At 34.5% G+C, this 15613-nt stretch overlaps 1 protein-coding gene across 1 annotated transcript; it reads right to left on the minus strand.

Annotated features, from left to right (window-relative positions):
- Positions 1–340: 340 nt before the first annotated feature.
- Positions 341–3997, minus strand: LOC108478848 (uncharacterized). The gene is made up of 7 exons (XM_017781303.2): positions 3452–3997; positions 3045–3099; positions 2043–2117; positions 1641–1732; positions 1155–1236; positions 761–844; positions 341–630 (listed from the first exon to the last, which is right to left on the minus strand). The coding sequence occupies exons 1-7, from the start codon at positions 3769–3771 to the stop codon at positions 508–510; spliced, it is 831 nt and encodes a 276-aa protein (XP_017636792.1). The 5' UTR covers positions 3772–3997; the 3' UTR covers positions 341–507.
- Positions 3998–15613: the final 11616 nt, after the last annotated feature.

Below are 15613 nucleotides of genomic sequence, written 5' to 3' on the forward strand. Positions count from 1 at the left end.
CAAACAGTTCGTATATTGACAGTCCGTGAGACTGTTCACCAAATAATTGTTCGTCAAGTGATTCGCATTTGGATTATTCACTATTTGTGCGAGTTGTTGCATGGTTGGCCATCTCACAACACATTTGTTAGGTGCATAATGTGACAAATACAAAAACAAAATTTACACACACACACAAAAAAAAAAAAAACTATAATAGTGAAGAAAAACGAAAGAAAAATAGAGAATGATCATCAAATTTATTTAGTCATCTGTTCAATTTCTATGGATAACTAGTTTAGAGGATCGTGTTCGGCCTTAAAAACATTGCCAAAGAAAATCCCAAAAGAAGAAGACGCAATTTAGAAGTGATCATTGATTTGGAAATGTACCGTACGAAATATAAGAGAATGTACAGCAATCGGTATGTATGGACCTATGTTACTCTTGATTATTGTTTTTTGACGAAAACATATCTGTATCCAACATTTACATCCAAATCTAAGTAACATAGGTAGAAATGAATGTCTAAGGATCAGTAGTGGGGAAGAGATATTGACGCCATTCTTCAGGTGTGCCATTTCTCTTCCTCAACATCCTCATTGCTGAGCTTGTTAAGGGTATGGCAAGTATGTCATAATCCTTTGGGGCCTGAAACCAACCGAATCAAAGATAAACTTAAATCGTCATCATCAACGTAAAGTACATGTACGAAACTTATGTCCTGGACATATATTTGTATCCGATATTCAGGCTCAAATCCAAATAATAATAAAAATACCTTAGGGACCTTAATCAGCTTCATATTTGCTTCCACCAGAGTTTTCTGACCTTTCTTTGAATTGCATTTGGCACAAGCGGTGACCTGGAACCAGGGAGACAAGGAAAAGAAAGAAACTATCAACATTGTGAATTAAGGGTGGTTAGAACCATGAAATCTTAAAACTCTCTTTTGATACAGTCCAAGTGGCATAGAGGAGAAGATATGTTGCTCAGATTCTTTGTTTTACCCGTATCCAATGCACATGCAGACATGGTAATGAGAACATGAAAGTTTTAGGGAAAAAAAAATCAAACAAACCCATAGCCGTGTTTGACAAGCACACCCGAATTCAAGTAACACAGACAGACAAGAAGAATAACTGGAGTACTCTAGAAATACCGAGTCAACTTACCAGATTTTCCCATTTCCATTCCCCTCCTCTTGCAACTGGCAGAACATGATCTATGGTCAAGTCATCACGAGCTGAACAATACCTTTTTCACAAAAACCAAAAACCTCTTTGTAAGATCCTTTGAAGGCCAACACATAATCGCTATTCAACTGAATTCTAATAAAAATAGCATATAATGCGCCGTTACTCTTCCTTTTTGTTTGAAATATCTGCATCCGACATATATCTGGATATAGGTTTTAAGATATACCCTTCTAAGAATTCTTTAAAAGATATTGAAAATATGCTGCATCAGACATATATCCATATCCAACATTTACACCTGAGCCCAAGTAAGAGATTTCAGGTACAAGTACTTAGTTTACAGGACAAACTGTGATATAAAAGAAGATTGTATGATTGTATCGTGTCCTATCCTATTTATTTACATCATTAGGTTGACTTATGAACACTTTACGACAAAATGAAAATTGTGAACGAACTTACTGACAAGTGAAATTGTCCCTAAATAGAACATTTTTGCGGCTAAGATTGGATCTGATTCTTCTTCTCTTAACAACTTGCAATAGATGGGGAACCTGGGAGAGGAATATTGAGGTTACAAAAGAAAAAGCATTAAACAAATAGGTTTGTAAGTAGAGTAACAAGAACTATGTTGCTTTGGTTCTTTGCTTTCTTGGAGTATTCGTGTTGGACATCCAAGTAAAACACAGATAAAAACATAGTATAAAAATAGACTTTTAAAGATATTTCAAATATATGAAAAAAGTTCAAAAAATAAAATTAGAACACATTTGAGTTGGACACGAATGTCCGACACTAGTATGTAACTCCCAAGTGACATAAAACAAGGAATGCAAAAGAAAAATTGAAAGACAGATTTCATACCCTTAACACCGCTGGTATGTATAAGCATCCACTTGGGGAATTTACAGTCTGATCATAATATTCTAGAACATCAGCCTGGATTAAAAAAAGAAAAGAGGCAGCAATGCAAAGGAACTTAAATGTTGGTAACAATGTAAGGTCTCATCTGAGCCAACGCATACATCAAAGAGACAAAACAAGATGATCAAAAGGTATTACTTCATAAGTGATTGATCAAGAAACTGGTAAGAAGGTAAAATTACCTATATTACTTAGACTCGGATGTATGCAGGATATGGATGTGTTTGAAATGTGTTTTTTTTTTTCTATGTTTTTCATATATTTGCAATAGATTAATCCAAACACATTTTAGGTTCATACATATTTTTTTAATTTTAAAAAATATTTATATTATTTTAATTTAATATTTAATAATTATTTTAATTTATTAAAAATTTATATAGTCATATTAACATTATTTTAATGTTTACATTAAAGTAGTATTATATATTTAGTATAGGTTTATATTAAGTTATAAATTACATAATTTATAAAGATAACATAATATAAATTATTGTAAACTTAAAACTGGTTGGGTCGGGTGGAGCTCGAACCTTAAATGTTTAAACCCGAACTCAACTCATATTTTAAACAGACCTAATATTTTTATCCAAACTCTCTCAAATTTCAGACAGATTTTTAGACCTAGACGTATAGTCCAACTTTTGAACAAATCTAGCTATAACACTTCGATAAATCTCTGAATACATAAAACCGCTAAAGATTTTAAATAATATAAGAATTATCTAAAATCTAAATTAACCTGACACCATACATTTCAAAACACTAGTGCTCCCATACAACGACATGGTAAAAAGAAGGACTCCATAATCAAGGATTATGGTTAAAATTTTGGATAATTTTCAGTTTTCTAGATTTGATTTTTCCTCAACCTTGGTAAACAACTTCAGAAGTTGCATTCAAATATCTAAAATCGAAGGTGAGAATCCACACTTATCCAACCTTTTCCATGAACTCCAAACATATAGCTCGCCTCCAGCACACAACATTGACTGGCCTGGCATTGAGTGACACTAGTCAGATCTTATCCAAATTTATCAAGGAGAACTCATATTTCGCATTGAAAAAAAATAAAAGAAAAAGAAAAAAATGCTGATAATGATGATTAGAGAAAAATTGAATATTGTCAAATAAGAAAACGAGTACATGGTTTGGTTATGGTTCATAATATTGAAAGAATCAAACAAGAATATCGTATTGTATTTGTATTGCAAACATACATATCCAGTTGAGATACCCATAGTTCAAATGATTCTAAACAAACACCCAATTGAAATAACAAAAGAAAGGATAAAAATAAAACAAGGAAAGATGGGTAAATTAAGAAGTTTTTCATATATATATTTGACCTGTAAGAGATATCCAAAACAAGACCTCTGAAAGAAGCCAAATCATCAGTCTCAAACTCACTATCATAGTCCTCTTCATCACAAGTTCCTTCATCATTCACATTCAGACTTGCCTTTGCATAAAATTGGCTGCCTTTCTTCATACTAGAAGAAGAAAAGTAGAGCCTCCCAGTAGTACTTTTATGAACTCGAAGGGATTTTAGCTTACCAGAAGCACCAAAAACATTGCTAATAAGATTGTAATGAAAAGGGTCTTTGGGTTCCACACCATCCCCCTGAAAGAGCAGCTTCAAACGCCCTTGTGGTGTGAATTGAGTCATTAATTCAACCCAAGATTTCGTTTTAGCTCTCGACGAAATCTGCTTTATGGTAAGTTTAATGTAGTTGCTTTTGGTGGTGTTTCAGTATTGCGAATTACAAAGAGAGAAAAGAAAGCAAGGAACCGTGTTTGTTTCTTGGAAGAAAGAAAAGGCTGATTTTCATGGAAACAAACCGTTGCCACAAAAATAATTCGGCATGTGCTCCCGCTTCGCAGCCAATATCTTCTTCATAATCAGTTTAAATGACAATTTTACCCTCTTTTCCTTCCATTTCATTCCATTTCATTATATGCAGAAGAAATAAATATAAAAAGTATATGTCAACTTTCATTTTACCCGATTTTATTATATTATCAAATCAATTTTATTTTACAAGAATAATTATATTAATTTAATATAAAAATAAATAAATAAATTTATTTATTTAAATATGTATAATTAAATAAAATCAAAATTTTATATATACATATTAATTATAATATAAATTTTATATATATAATTACACCAAATAAATATTTATATATCAAATTGTATACTAAAATGAAGTTAATGTATAAATTTAATATTAATCCTATGTAGAATAAGTAAATAAAACTTGAAATTTCAAGAAGCAAGTGTATGACAGTTATCATGTTTTAAATTGAAACTCAATTTTTTGCACTGTCTGGGGGTTGACTAGATGACAATGGATTCTGCCATTCGCAGAGTTGTTTTCCTAATCTTTTGGGACTGTTGTTTTCCTGTTCTTCATCAAATTGGATTATTGATGAAGATGAGATAAGGGACTTCATTTCAGCGCACTTTATAACTTTTTCTTTTTTGAATTATCACACAAGTATGGATAATTGAGCGGAGGAATGCATCGAATGTGTGATATCTATGGATATGAATGAATGATTCAAACAAGAAATTTTAGAAGAGGAAATCGATGCAACTATTTTCAATCTGGGTGCAATGCGGCCCTTGGCCTGGATGGGTACTCTCGACATTTTTCTTTTTATCATACTTTCTGAGAAGAGATCAAGGTAAAGTATTTCTTGGTACTAGCAAACTACTGAGGAGGGTTAACTCCACCAACATTATTGTATTTCCTAAAACTCCTTGTGCAAAGGGTATTAACCAATTCTTCCTGATAGGTTGGTGCAATTTTGCTTACAAAATAACAACAAATATCATGTGAAATCATATTAAAATCTTTTTGAAAGTTATAATTTCCCTAGCTCAGGCTGTTGGATTAAATTCCTCAATTATGGGCACATATGTATAATGTATAATGCTATTATAAAGTGTGATGTAAAATTAAGTGACCAATTATGTCATAAGTATCATAGGTATTAAAGTGTTATAGAAATAATATGTAAATACCATAAGTTGTATTTATAATTTGATGATGAGCTAAATTATAAATACCCAAAAATGATTTAACAATTAGTTATTTAAAGAGGTAGTGGTCCCAAAAAAATAGGGTTATTTTGTATATCCCATCAGAGAGTTATACAAAAAAAGAAAAATTATTTTTTTGGAAGATAAAAAATCGTAAAATGTAAAAATTTTGAAGAATCGATGGGTTCAGGTACGTTTCCGCATCTAGTTTTGTTTCTTAATTTATTCTTGATGATTTTACATGACAAATCTTAATTTAATAAAGTTTTATATTAGATATTGGTTTTACGATTTTAACAAGTGATATTCGAGTCTCGTCATATCGAATCATTGGATTTGATTAATTTTTTTGAAATAATTAATTCATGAAATTTCATGGGTTTATATTAATTTTTTTAAATCTTTATTATCTTGGATTTATATTTAAAGTTTTAGGGTTTGAAAAAATATATAATATTAGTTGACCGAATCATCACGTGGAATTCAAGAATTTAGTTTGAAATTCATTCTTGATTGGGTCCTGTGTTTCAATTTCTATTTGCAAATCTAGTGTTTCAATTTCTACTAAAAAATCCTATATGGCATTTAGTTAATAAAAAGAAAAATAAAAATAAAAGAAGTTGACAGTATACAAATCGATTCATATATATAATATATATTAAATATATAATATATAATATATGCATGTTATGACTGACTCAATGTATGAGATACCTACTTAGTTCATATATATGTTTCGATTATTTATACATATATAATATATGCATCTTTTGATGGGTTGAATTTATATTGTTTTAGAAAATTATATAAATATAAAAATATATATATACGATTATTTTTAATTTGATTGAAAGATAAAATTAAGAAAAATATTTTAAAACAAATAAATTTAGATTTTTACTTTGGGTTTGGGTTTGAGTTTTAATTAAAGATGTCTAATATTTTAAGTAGATTAGTTGAAACAAAGTGATGTTTTTATGTAGATTAGTTTATTTAAAATATCAAGATGATTTTATATTTTTTGTGATTTATGTGTTTATTAATTGACCCAAAGGTAAGTTAATATTTGACAGAATTTTAACATCTGTGGTGATAAATGTGTGACAATTATAAGGTATTTTATGTGAATAATAAGTTAGTCTAAAGATTAATTAATTATTTGACATAATTTATTGTCAATGTTTGATTGCTACAACAAGAGTATCGCTTACTGTTAATAGTACTGTCCAAAGACTTAATATTAATGTTGTGTTTGATATCTTGAGATGGGATTAGCCATTATTTTGAATTTATTGTTTACTTATGAATATGATGTGAGCTTGTTTTTATTTATTTTGTTTTATATTCAGTTAGTTCATCTTCTGTTGCCACAATATTTGCTAATATAAATTCTATACCCATGCTTAATGAGACCAATTTTAAGGAATGGAAAAGACACTTATAGTGCTTAGCTGTATAGACATAGACCTTGCACTAAGGGAAGAACAACCTTACTTCTCATTGTGAAAAGCACCCCTGATATTAAAAGAGATTTTGAGAGGTGAGATCATTTAAATCGCATGAGTCTAATGATTATAAAATACAAACATTCTAGAAACCTTTAAGTGCACAGAATCTGAAAAGATTACTTAGGCCAAGGGTTTCCTTGACAAAATTGAGAAACGTTTTGCTAAAAATGATAAGGTTGAGATGACATCACTTCTGACTTTTTTGATGTCTATAAAGTATAAGGGTTAAGAAAACGTGAGGAAGTACATTATGGAAATGTTCTATAACACCCCAAAAATTAGGACTAGAAATTTCGAGGGTATTTTAAGAATTTTAGCTTATATGTACTTGGAATTTCGTAAGGTTGGTAATTGATAATGTTTTCGACAATGGCTATTAGGAAATTAAGTCAAATTTTGAAATGAGTTTTCAATACCTTTAATTTTGAAAATAGGACTGATTTGTAAAAGATTCAAAATTAAGAGTTTTTATGAAGAAATTTACCTAGAATTTTAAATTCAACCTAAAAACCCCATTGTCTAAATTGATTTCACGATGGTTTATTCCCCATAGTTGTTCTTACCATCCCTTCTACTCTACCAACACTCCCAATTGGTTTTTTACTTCCAAATCCTAATCCCTTTTGATTTCAAACATCCTTTGAACCATAAATCTCAATTAGAACCAAGAAAAACACCAAGAAATCTCACTAATCTCATCATCTTTTTCACGAGTGAGTTTGCTCGAGTTTGCATCAAAGCTCGTATTTCTTTCATTGAAGGTAACCATTCGTCATTCTAATAGTTTTAAATGATATCTATTCTCTTAAACTGAATTCTTAGCCCATAAAATGCAAGTTTAAAAAAAAGTCAAAAATTTGGTTGTTAATGGTGGATTTCAGGATTGTGGATTAAAATGTGGTTTCAATGTAACACCCCCAAACTGCACCCGTCGTTGAAACAGGGTTTAAGAGTATTACCAGAATATTCAGAACATTTTTCCATTAATCTACGTAATTTACTATTCATTTACTGAGATAATCCATAACGTCCCTTGATTGGGCCCTCGAGGTCCAATACGAGCTTTAGAATCGATTCGGGACTTAATCAGGACATTTAAGAATTTTTCGAGAAATTTTAAAATTTTTCCAAGGTGTAGAGCTCACACGCCCGTGTGGTCTATGGGACACGCCTGTGTTGGAGGCCGTGTTCGACCCCGTGTAACTCTATGACTTACACACACGGCCATGCCACACGCCCGTGTGGTTAATTAATTTAATTTAAAATTAGGTGCAGGTTTCACACAGCCAAGACACACGCCCGTGTTCTAGGTTGTGTGGCACACATGGCTGAGACACGCGCCCGTGTCTCTGCTCATGTGCCCAATTCTGAGCATTCTGTTTCTCAAAATTAAGGTGCAGGGGACACACGGCCTAACCACATGCCCATGTTACTATGCCGTGTGTCACATACGGTCTAGACACACGCCCATGTGGAAAAAATGAAGCCATTTCTAGCTTCATTTCTCACCCAAAATTTCACCCAAGACCTGCACTTGAAACACATATCCAAAACCAACCAATTCAAGCATTCAAATTGGGCAATCATCATCATTCAACAAGGCATACCATTACATACATAGGTGTTTATAAACTTACCTTGGATTAACTTAGGCAATAGCAACCTTTGATAACATATTCATAACATAACACATGTGTATATGTATAACATAATAATCTACTTAGTAATACCAAAATGAACCATTACTAGCCATTCCAATGGCTAGGTTACAAAATAACATTTCAAGCCACTATTGGCCAAGTTATCTTATACATGCCATTATACCAAAATAATTTTACTAAATATACCCAAAATGACTAGTTGATAGTGTGACGATACTCTAACGATCTCCAACCCTCACGAGCTTCTGAGCACTACAAAATAGGAGAAAAATAAATGGAGTAAGCATTACATGCTTAGTAAGTTTGTATAACGGAAACTAAACTTACCAATCTTGCTTATTAAATCTAGGCACACAATGTTATGTTTCCATCCATTTGGCTAAATTGCCTGATCACATACATTCAATCAAACATGTTAGTCACCAAAACCTTCATATCAAACAAGTAACATAGATGAGCTCATCAAGCAATATTCCTTCAAGTCATTATCATTTCATCTCAAGATTTTCATGCCATGTCTAGAGTTATATGTCCGTTGACTCATTGAGTTCTGATGGATGCTCAAGTAGTACACTTGAAGTGTACGATTCAATAATCCATCAATTCCTTATTCAAGGGTTCCCCTTAGGGAACTTAACCAAGAAACACTCTCTCGAGCCACATATCGTATAACATGATTATCAGTCCAGGCTAAATCCTTTACACAAAGTAAGCTCAGAGGAGCTCGATTAGGATTACCAGTCTAGGGTAAACCCTAATCATAACATATGCTCGAGAGGTATTATATAGGAATTACCCATCCGGACTAAATTCTTTATATAACAAGGTCAGTGGGATTACTCGTCTGAGCTAAATCCCGTCTGCAACAAATGCAGTACTTTATTAATTTCGGGAAAGCACATAAAATCATCAGAATTCAACATTCAATCGGGACTTAACCCCTTTATCACCATTTCAAACATGTATCAAATTTTCCATCATAGTATACAAGTAAAGCACATCAATGTAAATCACGTTACATACAAACACAACCTTGAATTAACAAAATTACATGCTCGATTAAGTTATACGAACTTACCTCGACACTTGTTCGGGTAAAAAGTCTACTAATCTGAAACCTTTTCTTTTCCCCGATCTAACCTCGAATTAGTGTTGTCCGGATCTATATAAAGAATTTAACTATCAATTTCACACATTTCATATTTAAATGGACTCAATTTACATCCTAGGTAAAATTACCATTTTGCCCCTAACTTTTCCACAAATTCTGATTGTCCCTAAGCCTGGAAAATGAAGCTTGTGCAAATTACTCCTTATTCCAAGCCTAACCAAAGCCCTATTACAAACTTTCCAGCTGTATTCATAAAATTTCAGAATTTTTCATCAAATTTTACAACTTTTCATTTTAGTCCCTAAATCATGTTTTCATAAAAAATCACTTTGTAAAAGTTGTTTATCTATCAATAATCTTTCATTTTCTACCATAAATTTCTAATTTCCAGCATATATATCCATGACCCATTTTCATACCTTGGTAACTTTTCAAATTAATCCATCAAATAGAGAGATTATGTAACACCCCAAACCCGGCCTAGAAGTTATGGCCGAATCTGTGATGTCACATTGGAGTGTTTTTCGAAACAATAATTGATGAAAAATATGTTCTTGATAAATGCTTCTTTAGATTCATGAAAAAAAATTAGGAGGCCTTGTTCATTGTGAAAACTCAAGTTGTTAGGTAAAATATTATTTAGACCAGTTTATTACTAACTTTAAAACCGTATTTGTTATAAAAGCTTTTAAAACGTGTTGTGTGAGTGTGATGTTTTCAGAAAACATTTTTTTATATTTTCACGGAAATCAGTGTCTTATTACTAATAGGTGTAATATAAAAATAGGATAATTAAATCTCCCAAATTAAGTAAAAATTAAATCGGCCTTATTACATAATAAAAACCCAATATAAAAATATTTATTATATATAAAAAAATAACTAGGTTGAGTGGCAACCTCTGAGTCCTTTGTCGCCTTGATCCGTCTAAGCTTGGGGATCTCCTGCACAGATGACAGATGGGTGAGGTTACGAAAACTCAGTGTGTGAAAACCCAAAATAACAAACAATCAGAGTAATGCAAACTAGGCCTAAGTCCTTTTTATTTCGGTTAGGAGCATTAACCTCTTTTCAGTAACAGTAACAGTCTGGGCCTTAGCCCATTTCAGTGATGAAAGCAGTTTGGGCCTTAGCCCATATCAGTACAGTATGCAGACAAAGAATCCTACCCAGTCCATCCGCTACACACCAACTCTGCACCAGCCCTACACACCATGTGGGGATAAAATCGACCCATCCAGCCCTATACACCAAAACGTACTGTATTCGGTAATAAATAGTATTTGCACTACCAGTAATAGGCTTATAGCCTTACAGTACACTTCCTCCAAAACATATATCCCACCCTATGTAAAGCAACATAATATCATAGGTGCATGCAGAAATGTCATGCTCAAAAACAGTCATACATAATACAGGGGTATTTCAGCCAATTTACCTCACAGAGGTATATAGGGGTCATTTCATTAGTATAGGGTTTAAGTATACTTACCGACCTAACAGTAAGTCCACAGTCAATTTAGGCGACCCGCGCGACCTTAATAGTCAAACAGTGATAATGGGCCTTCATCCCATATTGCGGCCCACGTGGGCCCACAGTCTCATATGGCCCATTTAGCCCAGAAATGGCTTTAATCGTGTGGTTTACACAGGCTAGCCCACGATCTAAAACACTTTGTGTGATTTCTTCGAGTGGGCCTGCAAGCCTATTGGGCCTACATAACTCGGTTCGACCCAAAATGGCCCAATATTGTTTCGGCTCATGAAGTCGCTCATGGCCATCTTATCAATAACACGGCCTCGTTTTACCACTTGGCTGGCCACATGGGCAGTCGCTTGCCCGTGTGGTGTTGAAAATGCACTCTTCGATTTTGTGGCTTTTCAGCCTTTGTAGTTTCACATCCAAAGGCAGTGTTTCACACACCTGTTTGCAAAAAGTGCCAAAATCCCACGAGTGCCAAACCTTTATTCATTCAAGATCGTTCCATTAGTCGCTTATCAATAGGGTAAAACACCCTCTTTTTCAATACATAACTTAACTAATATTAAAACTTTCCTTGACTTAAATGAGTGACCTAGCCCACTTGAATCGCTAACAGGAGTTGATTTCCAAGACCCTTAGCAAAGCCTGCACAACCATCCATTTTGGTTACAACCACCACACATGTAATCCTCCTAAACCAAAGAATGACTTATCAGAATGTAGACTAAGAATGAAGGATAACAGTATTCAGCCTACCATAGTACACACTACAATCGAGGCACGCGAAGCCACGGACACCCTCCTGACAGTAACCGATAGAGAAAAGAAGAGATTAGAGAGGAAGACTATTATAGTACAGAAAAGAAAGAGACAGCACAGCCGTGAACCTGCACATAGATGACAACTATAGCAAGATTTTGCTATAGCCAAGAATTCGACAACCCCCAAAAAAGAAACCCAATTACCTTAGTCAAAGCAGAAGAAGATTCGGCTACAAGAGAAAAGATATTCGACTAGCCAAGTAAGGGAACTAGCACAATTGAAAGGAGAGGAAGAGATGGAATAACCATAAATGCTGAAGCTATTCGGCTAAAAGGTAATGTTGAAGCCAGGGAGAGGAAGGAAAGAGGATATTCGGCCAAGGCAAAAATAGAGTGAAGGGAAAAGAAAGGATGAAAAGAAGTAAAGAAGCACTTACTCAAAATCAAAACAAAGGCTAGGGTAATAGGCCTATTTGACAAACTTGAAAAGGAAAAAGAAAGAACCTAAGCACACTACCGAAAGATGCAAGAAAAGAAAAATAAGGCTTGAATTTAGAAACGAAAAGTGAAAAGCATCACAATTTGCAAAAACCCAAAATGTAATGACCACTTTTCACCCATAGTCGAATTCTTGAGAGTCAATGCCCTATTCGGCCAAAAATCCTCTTGTAACACCCTAAAAATCCCGAAATCCAAAAATCTCGAAATCTTGAATTTTTCTTTTTGTGCTTAATAATTCCGGTTTAGTGCTAATTACACAAAGCTAGGTCTTGGTCAAGGTTTGAGTTTGAATTAAGGGGTAGAAGAAATTATAAGTTAATTATTAAAGGAATCAGGGTTGGCAAGTAGTTGGGCTTTTAAATAAAGATAGGGGAAAATAGCAGCAAAGAGCCTAGTATAGGAGTGGCTAAGTGACGCCACTTAGAGTGTAGGGAGGTGGCGTTAATAGTTAGCAAGGAGTTCCAAGGTTCGAATCCTAGCTTAGTGTTTTTAGTAGTTTAATTTTGACTTTCCAGAAGGATGGAATTGGCATGAAAGTGGACTTCAAGGGAAGTGTTCAGGAGAGAAAATTAAGGAAAGGATCAAGGGGTTATCAGGGAGAAAAATAATGAGATGAGAAGGGAGAAGTGATAGAGCCGAATGGGGAATTGGGCATGGGAAAATTTGGCTATAAGGCTTATAAATAGGTGCTGAATGCTAGGGTATAAAGCTAATGACCGAATTTCCTTCACCCTGTTACCAGAAACTCTTTTCTCTAAAAGCCGAAAACCCTCTGCCTTTCTTGTCTTTTTCTCCTTCCTTGTGCCAAATTTTATTCTTCTTCTACCTCATTGTTGACTTTTCTTTCTTTTTCTTTAGAGCCGAATAACTCTCTTTTACTATACAAATCGCACGGGTAGAAACCTTCTTGGCCGAATACTCTTGGTGCCATCAGTAACCTTTCTAATTGGTCAAGCCTAGTGTAAGTGCTTTGTTCTCATAATCGGGTTTTGCTAAGTATTGAGTATACATCCCCTCACTTCTTCTAATCTGTTTTGGGTAGGAATAGGTAACGAATCTCAGTCCTTGGATCTCTATCGATTTGCTCCTCCGGTGAGAGACTTTAGTAAGTGCTCTTGATCTTGGTTGGCCGAATGTTCATAGTTAAGGTAAGGGGACTTTTGTTGGATATGAGTCATCTATTATTCCGATTTAATAGTTAAGATTAATATAGATCTAAGGAGTACGTGATTAAGGAGAAGCTATTTGGGATTTGTGTTCAAGGTAATGTTAAGGTAAGATTCTAGCTTTTGGTAAAGTATTCGATAAGTATGTAAGATTAATCTTTGAGTGATATCAATTGTAGGTTTGGGCTAAGGTGATCGCATCATGCTTGCTTACTAGGTGTGTACATACACTGCATACACAATGAATCGGCAAAAGCCGAAATGCTGAAAAGCCGAAAAGTCGAAAGTCGAAAGGCCGAAAAGCTGAAAGTTGGGCTACGATAGTCACACGAGTGCGCGAACACTCGTGGAGAGGAAACCGATAGGTTACCTGAGGCCCACGGGTGATTCTGTGGACTTGGGTTGAGAATTGGCAAAATGGGCCAGAATAGGCTAAATGGGCCTAATGGGCTGTTGGGCCCATAATAGGCAAAGATTGATAAGTGAAGCTATGTGTTAGAAAATTTGTATGTGAGCATGAGTATAATATGATTTGGGCCTAATGGGCCATATGAAGGTCAATTGGGCCTAGTAGGCCATAAGAATATTAACTAGGCTAGATAGGCCATTTGAATAAGATTGGGCCTAGTTGGTTATATACATGTATGTAGGGGTATTGGGCCTAGTATATGATGACTACATAAAAATTAATTAATTAATTGAGACTGTGAATAAGTCATAGGGTTAAGGTGTGGCAACGGGTATATGCATGTCTTGGATTAGATCTAGGGAGAGCTTGGTACTTAAGCGGTCGTAACGATCCACCTTCTCTTCTCTAGAATCCTACCTGGTGTATAGTATTCGTTCACCTTAGCTCGCGGGGCTTGTTCATGGGCCAAGGTATATGGAAACCGTAATTAAGGAAAATTATTGAAATACCCCTAAGAGAGAAAATGACCAAAATACCCCTAGGTGGTGAATGTAAGTTTTGTGGATGTGACATGCATACATATGATGTTCTGCTTAGGTTGCATATGGGGTGGGAATTATGGTACAGAGGAAGTATATGAGGATCGCATGGTTGCCTGACAATCGTGGATCCACCGACGGCTTTTAAAGCCCAATATGTAAATGAAGGTAGTTCTGCAATCGGGCTACCATTGGTGTGTGGGCTGGGTGGGTCGATATTTATATCCCCACAAGGTGTGATGGGGGACGGAGCTCGTGTGTAGCGGATGGATAATTTGAATGGGATTGCATTACAAGTTTGATGTATGATGATTTTTGAATGCTTGTTTTCTGTCGAGGGTTGTACACGCTGAGTTTGCGAAAACTCACCCCCTCTTTTATTTTATTTTTAGGTGAAGCTCAGTAGACGATTCGATGTTTGGAGGGACTCTGGATGGCCAGCTAGCAAGACAAATTTGGAAAGTTTTATTTTATTAAGTATGTTTCAGACCAGATTGTAATAAGGTTTTCATTATGCTATTATTACTGGAAGTATTATTATTTCTATTGTAATTACGAGAAGTTGAACACGGGTTTCCTAAATTATAGTATGTTTTCTACATTTCATCAACTTAATTTCTAAATGATAAGTTTTCTTAAATCAAATGCTTAAAACAAGGCTTTTGCAACTGAAAGGTGTGTTTATTAAGGTTTCTTTTGTTTAAGAAGGGTTTTCAATGAAAACACGATTTTCGCTAAAACACTTCAATGTAACACATCAGATTTGGCCATAGTGTTTGGGCCGGGTTTGGGGTGTTACACCTTTACAGCTTACCCTCCACTTTTTCCTCTCCTAAAATCTCTCCACAATTTTGGTAACATGATCCCTTACTTCCCTCAACAATCCAACCGACCAAGTAGAAGAGTTCTAGTGATACTCAATCATCCACACGGCAATAGGCCAAAATAAAACACACCTGGATGTGGCAGGTCCTAAACTCAAGACCTCTACACACCCCAACACGCCACACACCACCAGACTAGCAGGCATTTCATGTCCTGCCTTACCCTAAAAAATTTAAGAAGCCTACTATCAGAAAACCAAGGTTTATTCAAGTAAGAGCAAAAATTTGCCCAAGCCAGGGTTCGAACCCATGACCCCCCAAATACTCCCAGAGTACTAAACCATTAAGGCAACCATACATCCATGTTGTGCATGCACAAAATAATTTTTAACAAGGTTCTCGGGATTTGGGGCATTACAGATTAAGTTATCTCGGTTTCAAAAATACCAAAATTACTAAAAACAGGACAAGAGAACTTACCCAATTAGGCCTTGAA

Source organism: Gossypium arboreum, chromosome 13, assembly GCF_025698485.1.
Source record: "Gossypium arboreum isolate Shixiya-1 chromosome 13, ASM2569848v2, whole genome shotgun sequence".
Classification (NCBI taxonomy): domain Eukaryota; kingdom Viridiplantae; phylum Streptophyta; class Magnoliopsida; order Malvales; family Malvaceae; genus Gossypium; species Gossypium arboreum.

Bases quoted from the DNA above. Each gene is read 5' to 3' on its own strand.
- LOC108478848 (XM_017781303.2), bottom strand. From the start codon at position 3,771: ATGACTCAATTCACACCACAAGGGCGTTTGAAGCTGCTCTTTCAGGGG. The intron at 1,237-1,640 runs GTAAGTTCGTTC...TTTGTGAAAAAG, and splicing joins AGGGACAATTTCACTTGTCA to GTATTGTTCAGCTCGTGATG. The intron at 631-760 runs GTATTTTTATTA...GGTTGGTTTCAG, and splicing joins AGCTGATTAAGGTCCCTAAG to GCCCCAAAGGATTATGACAT.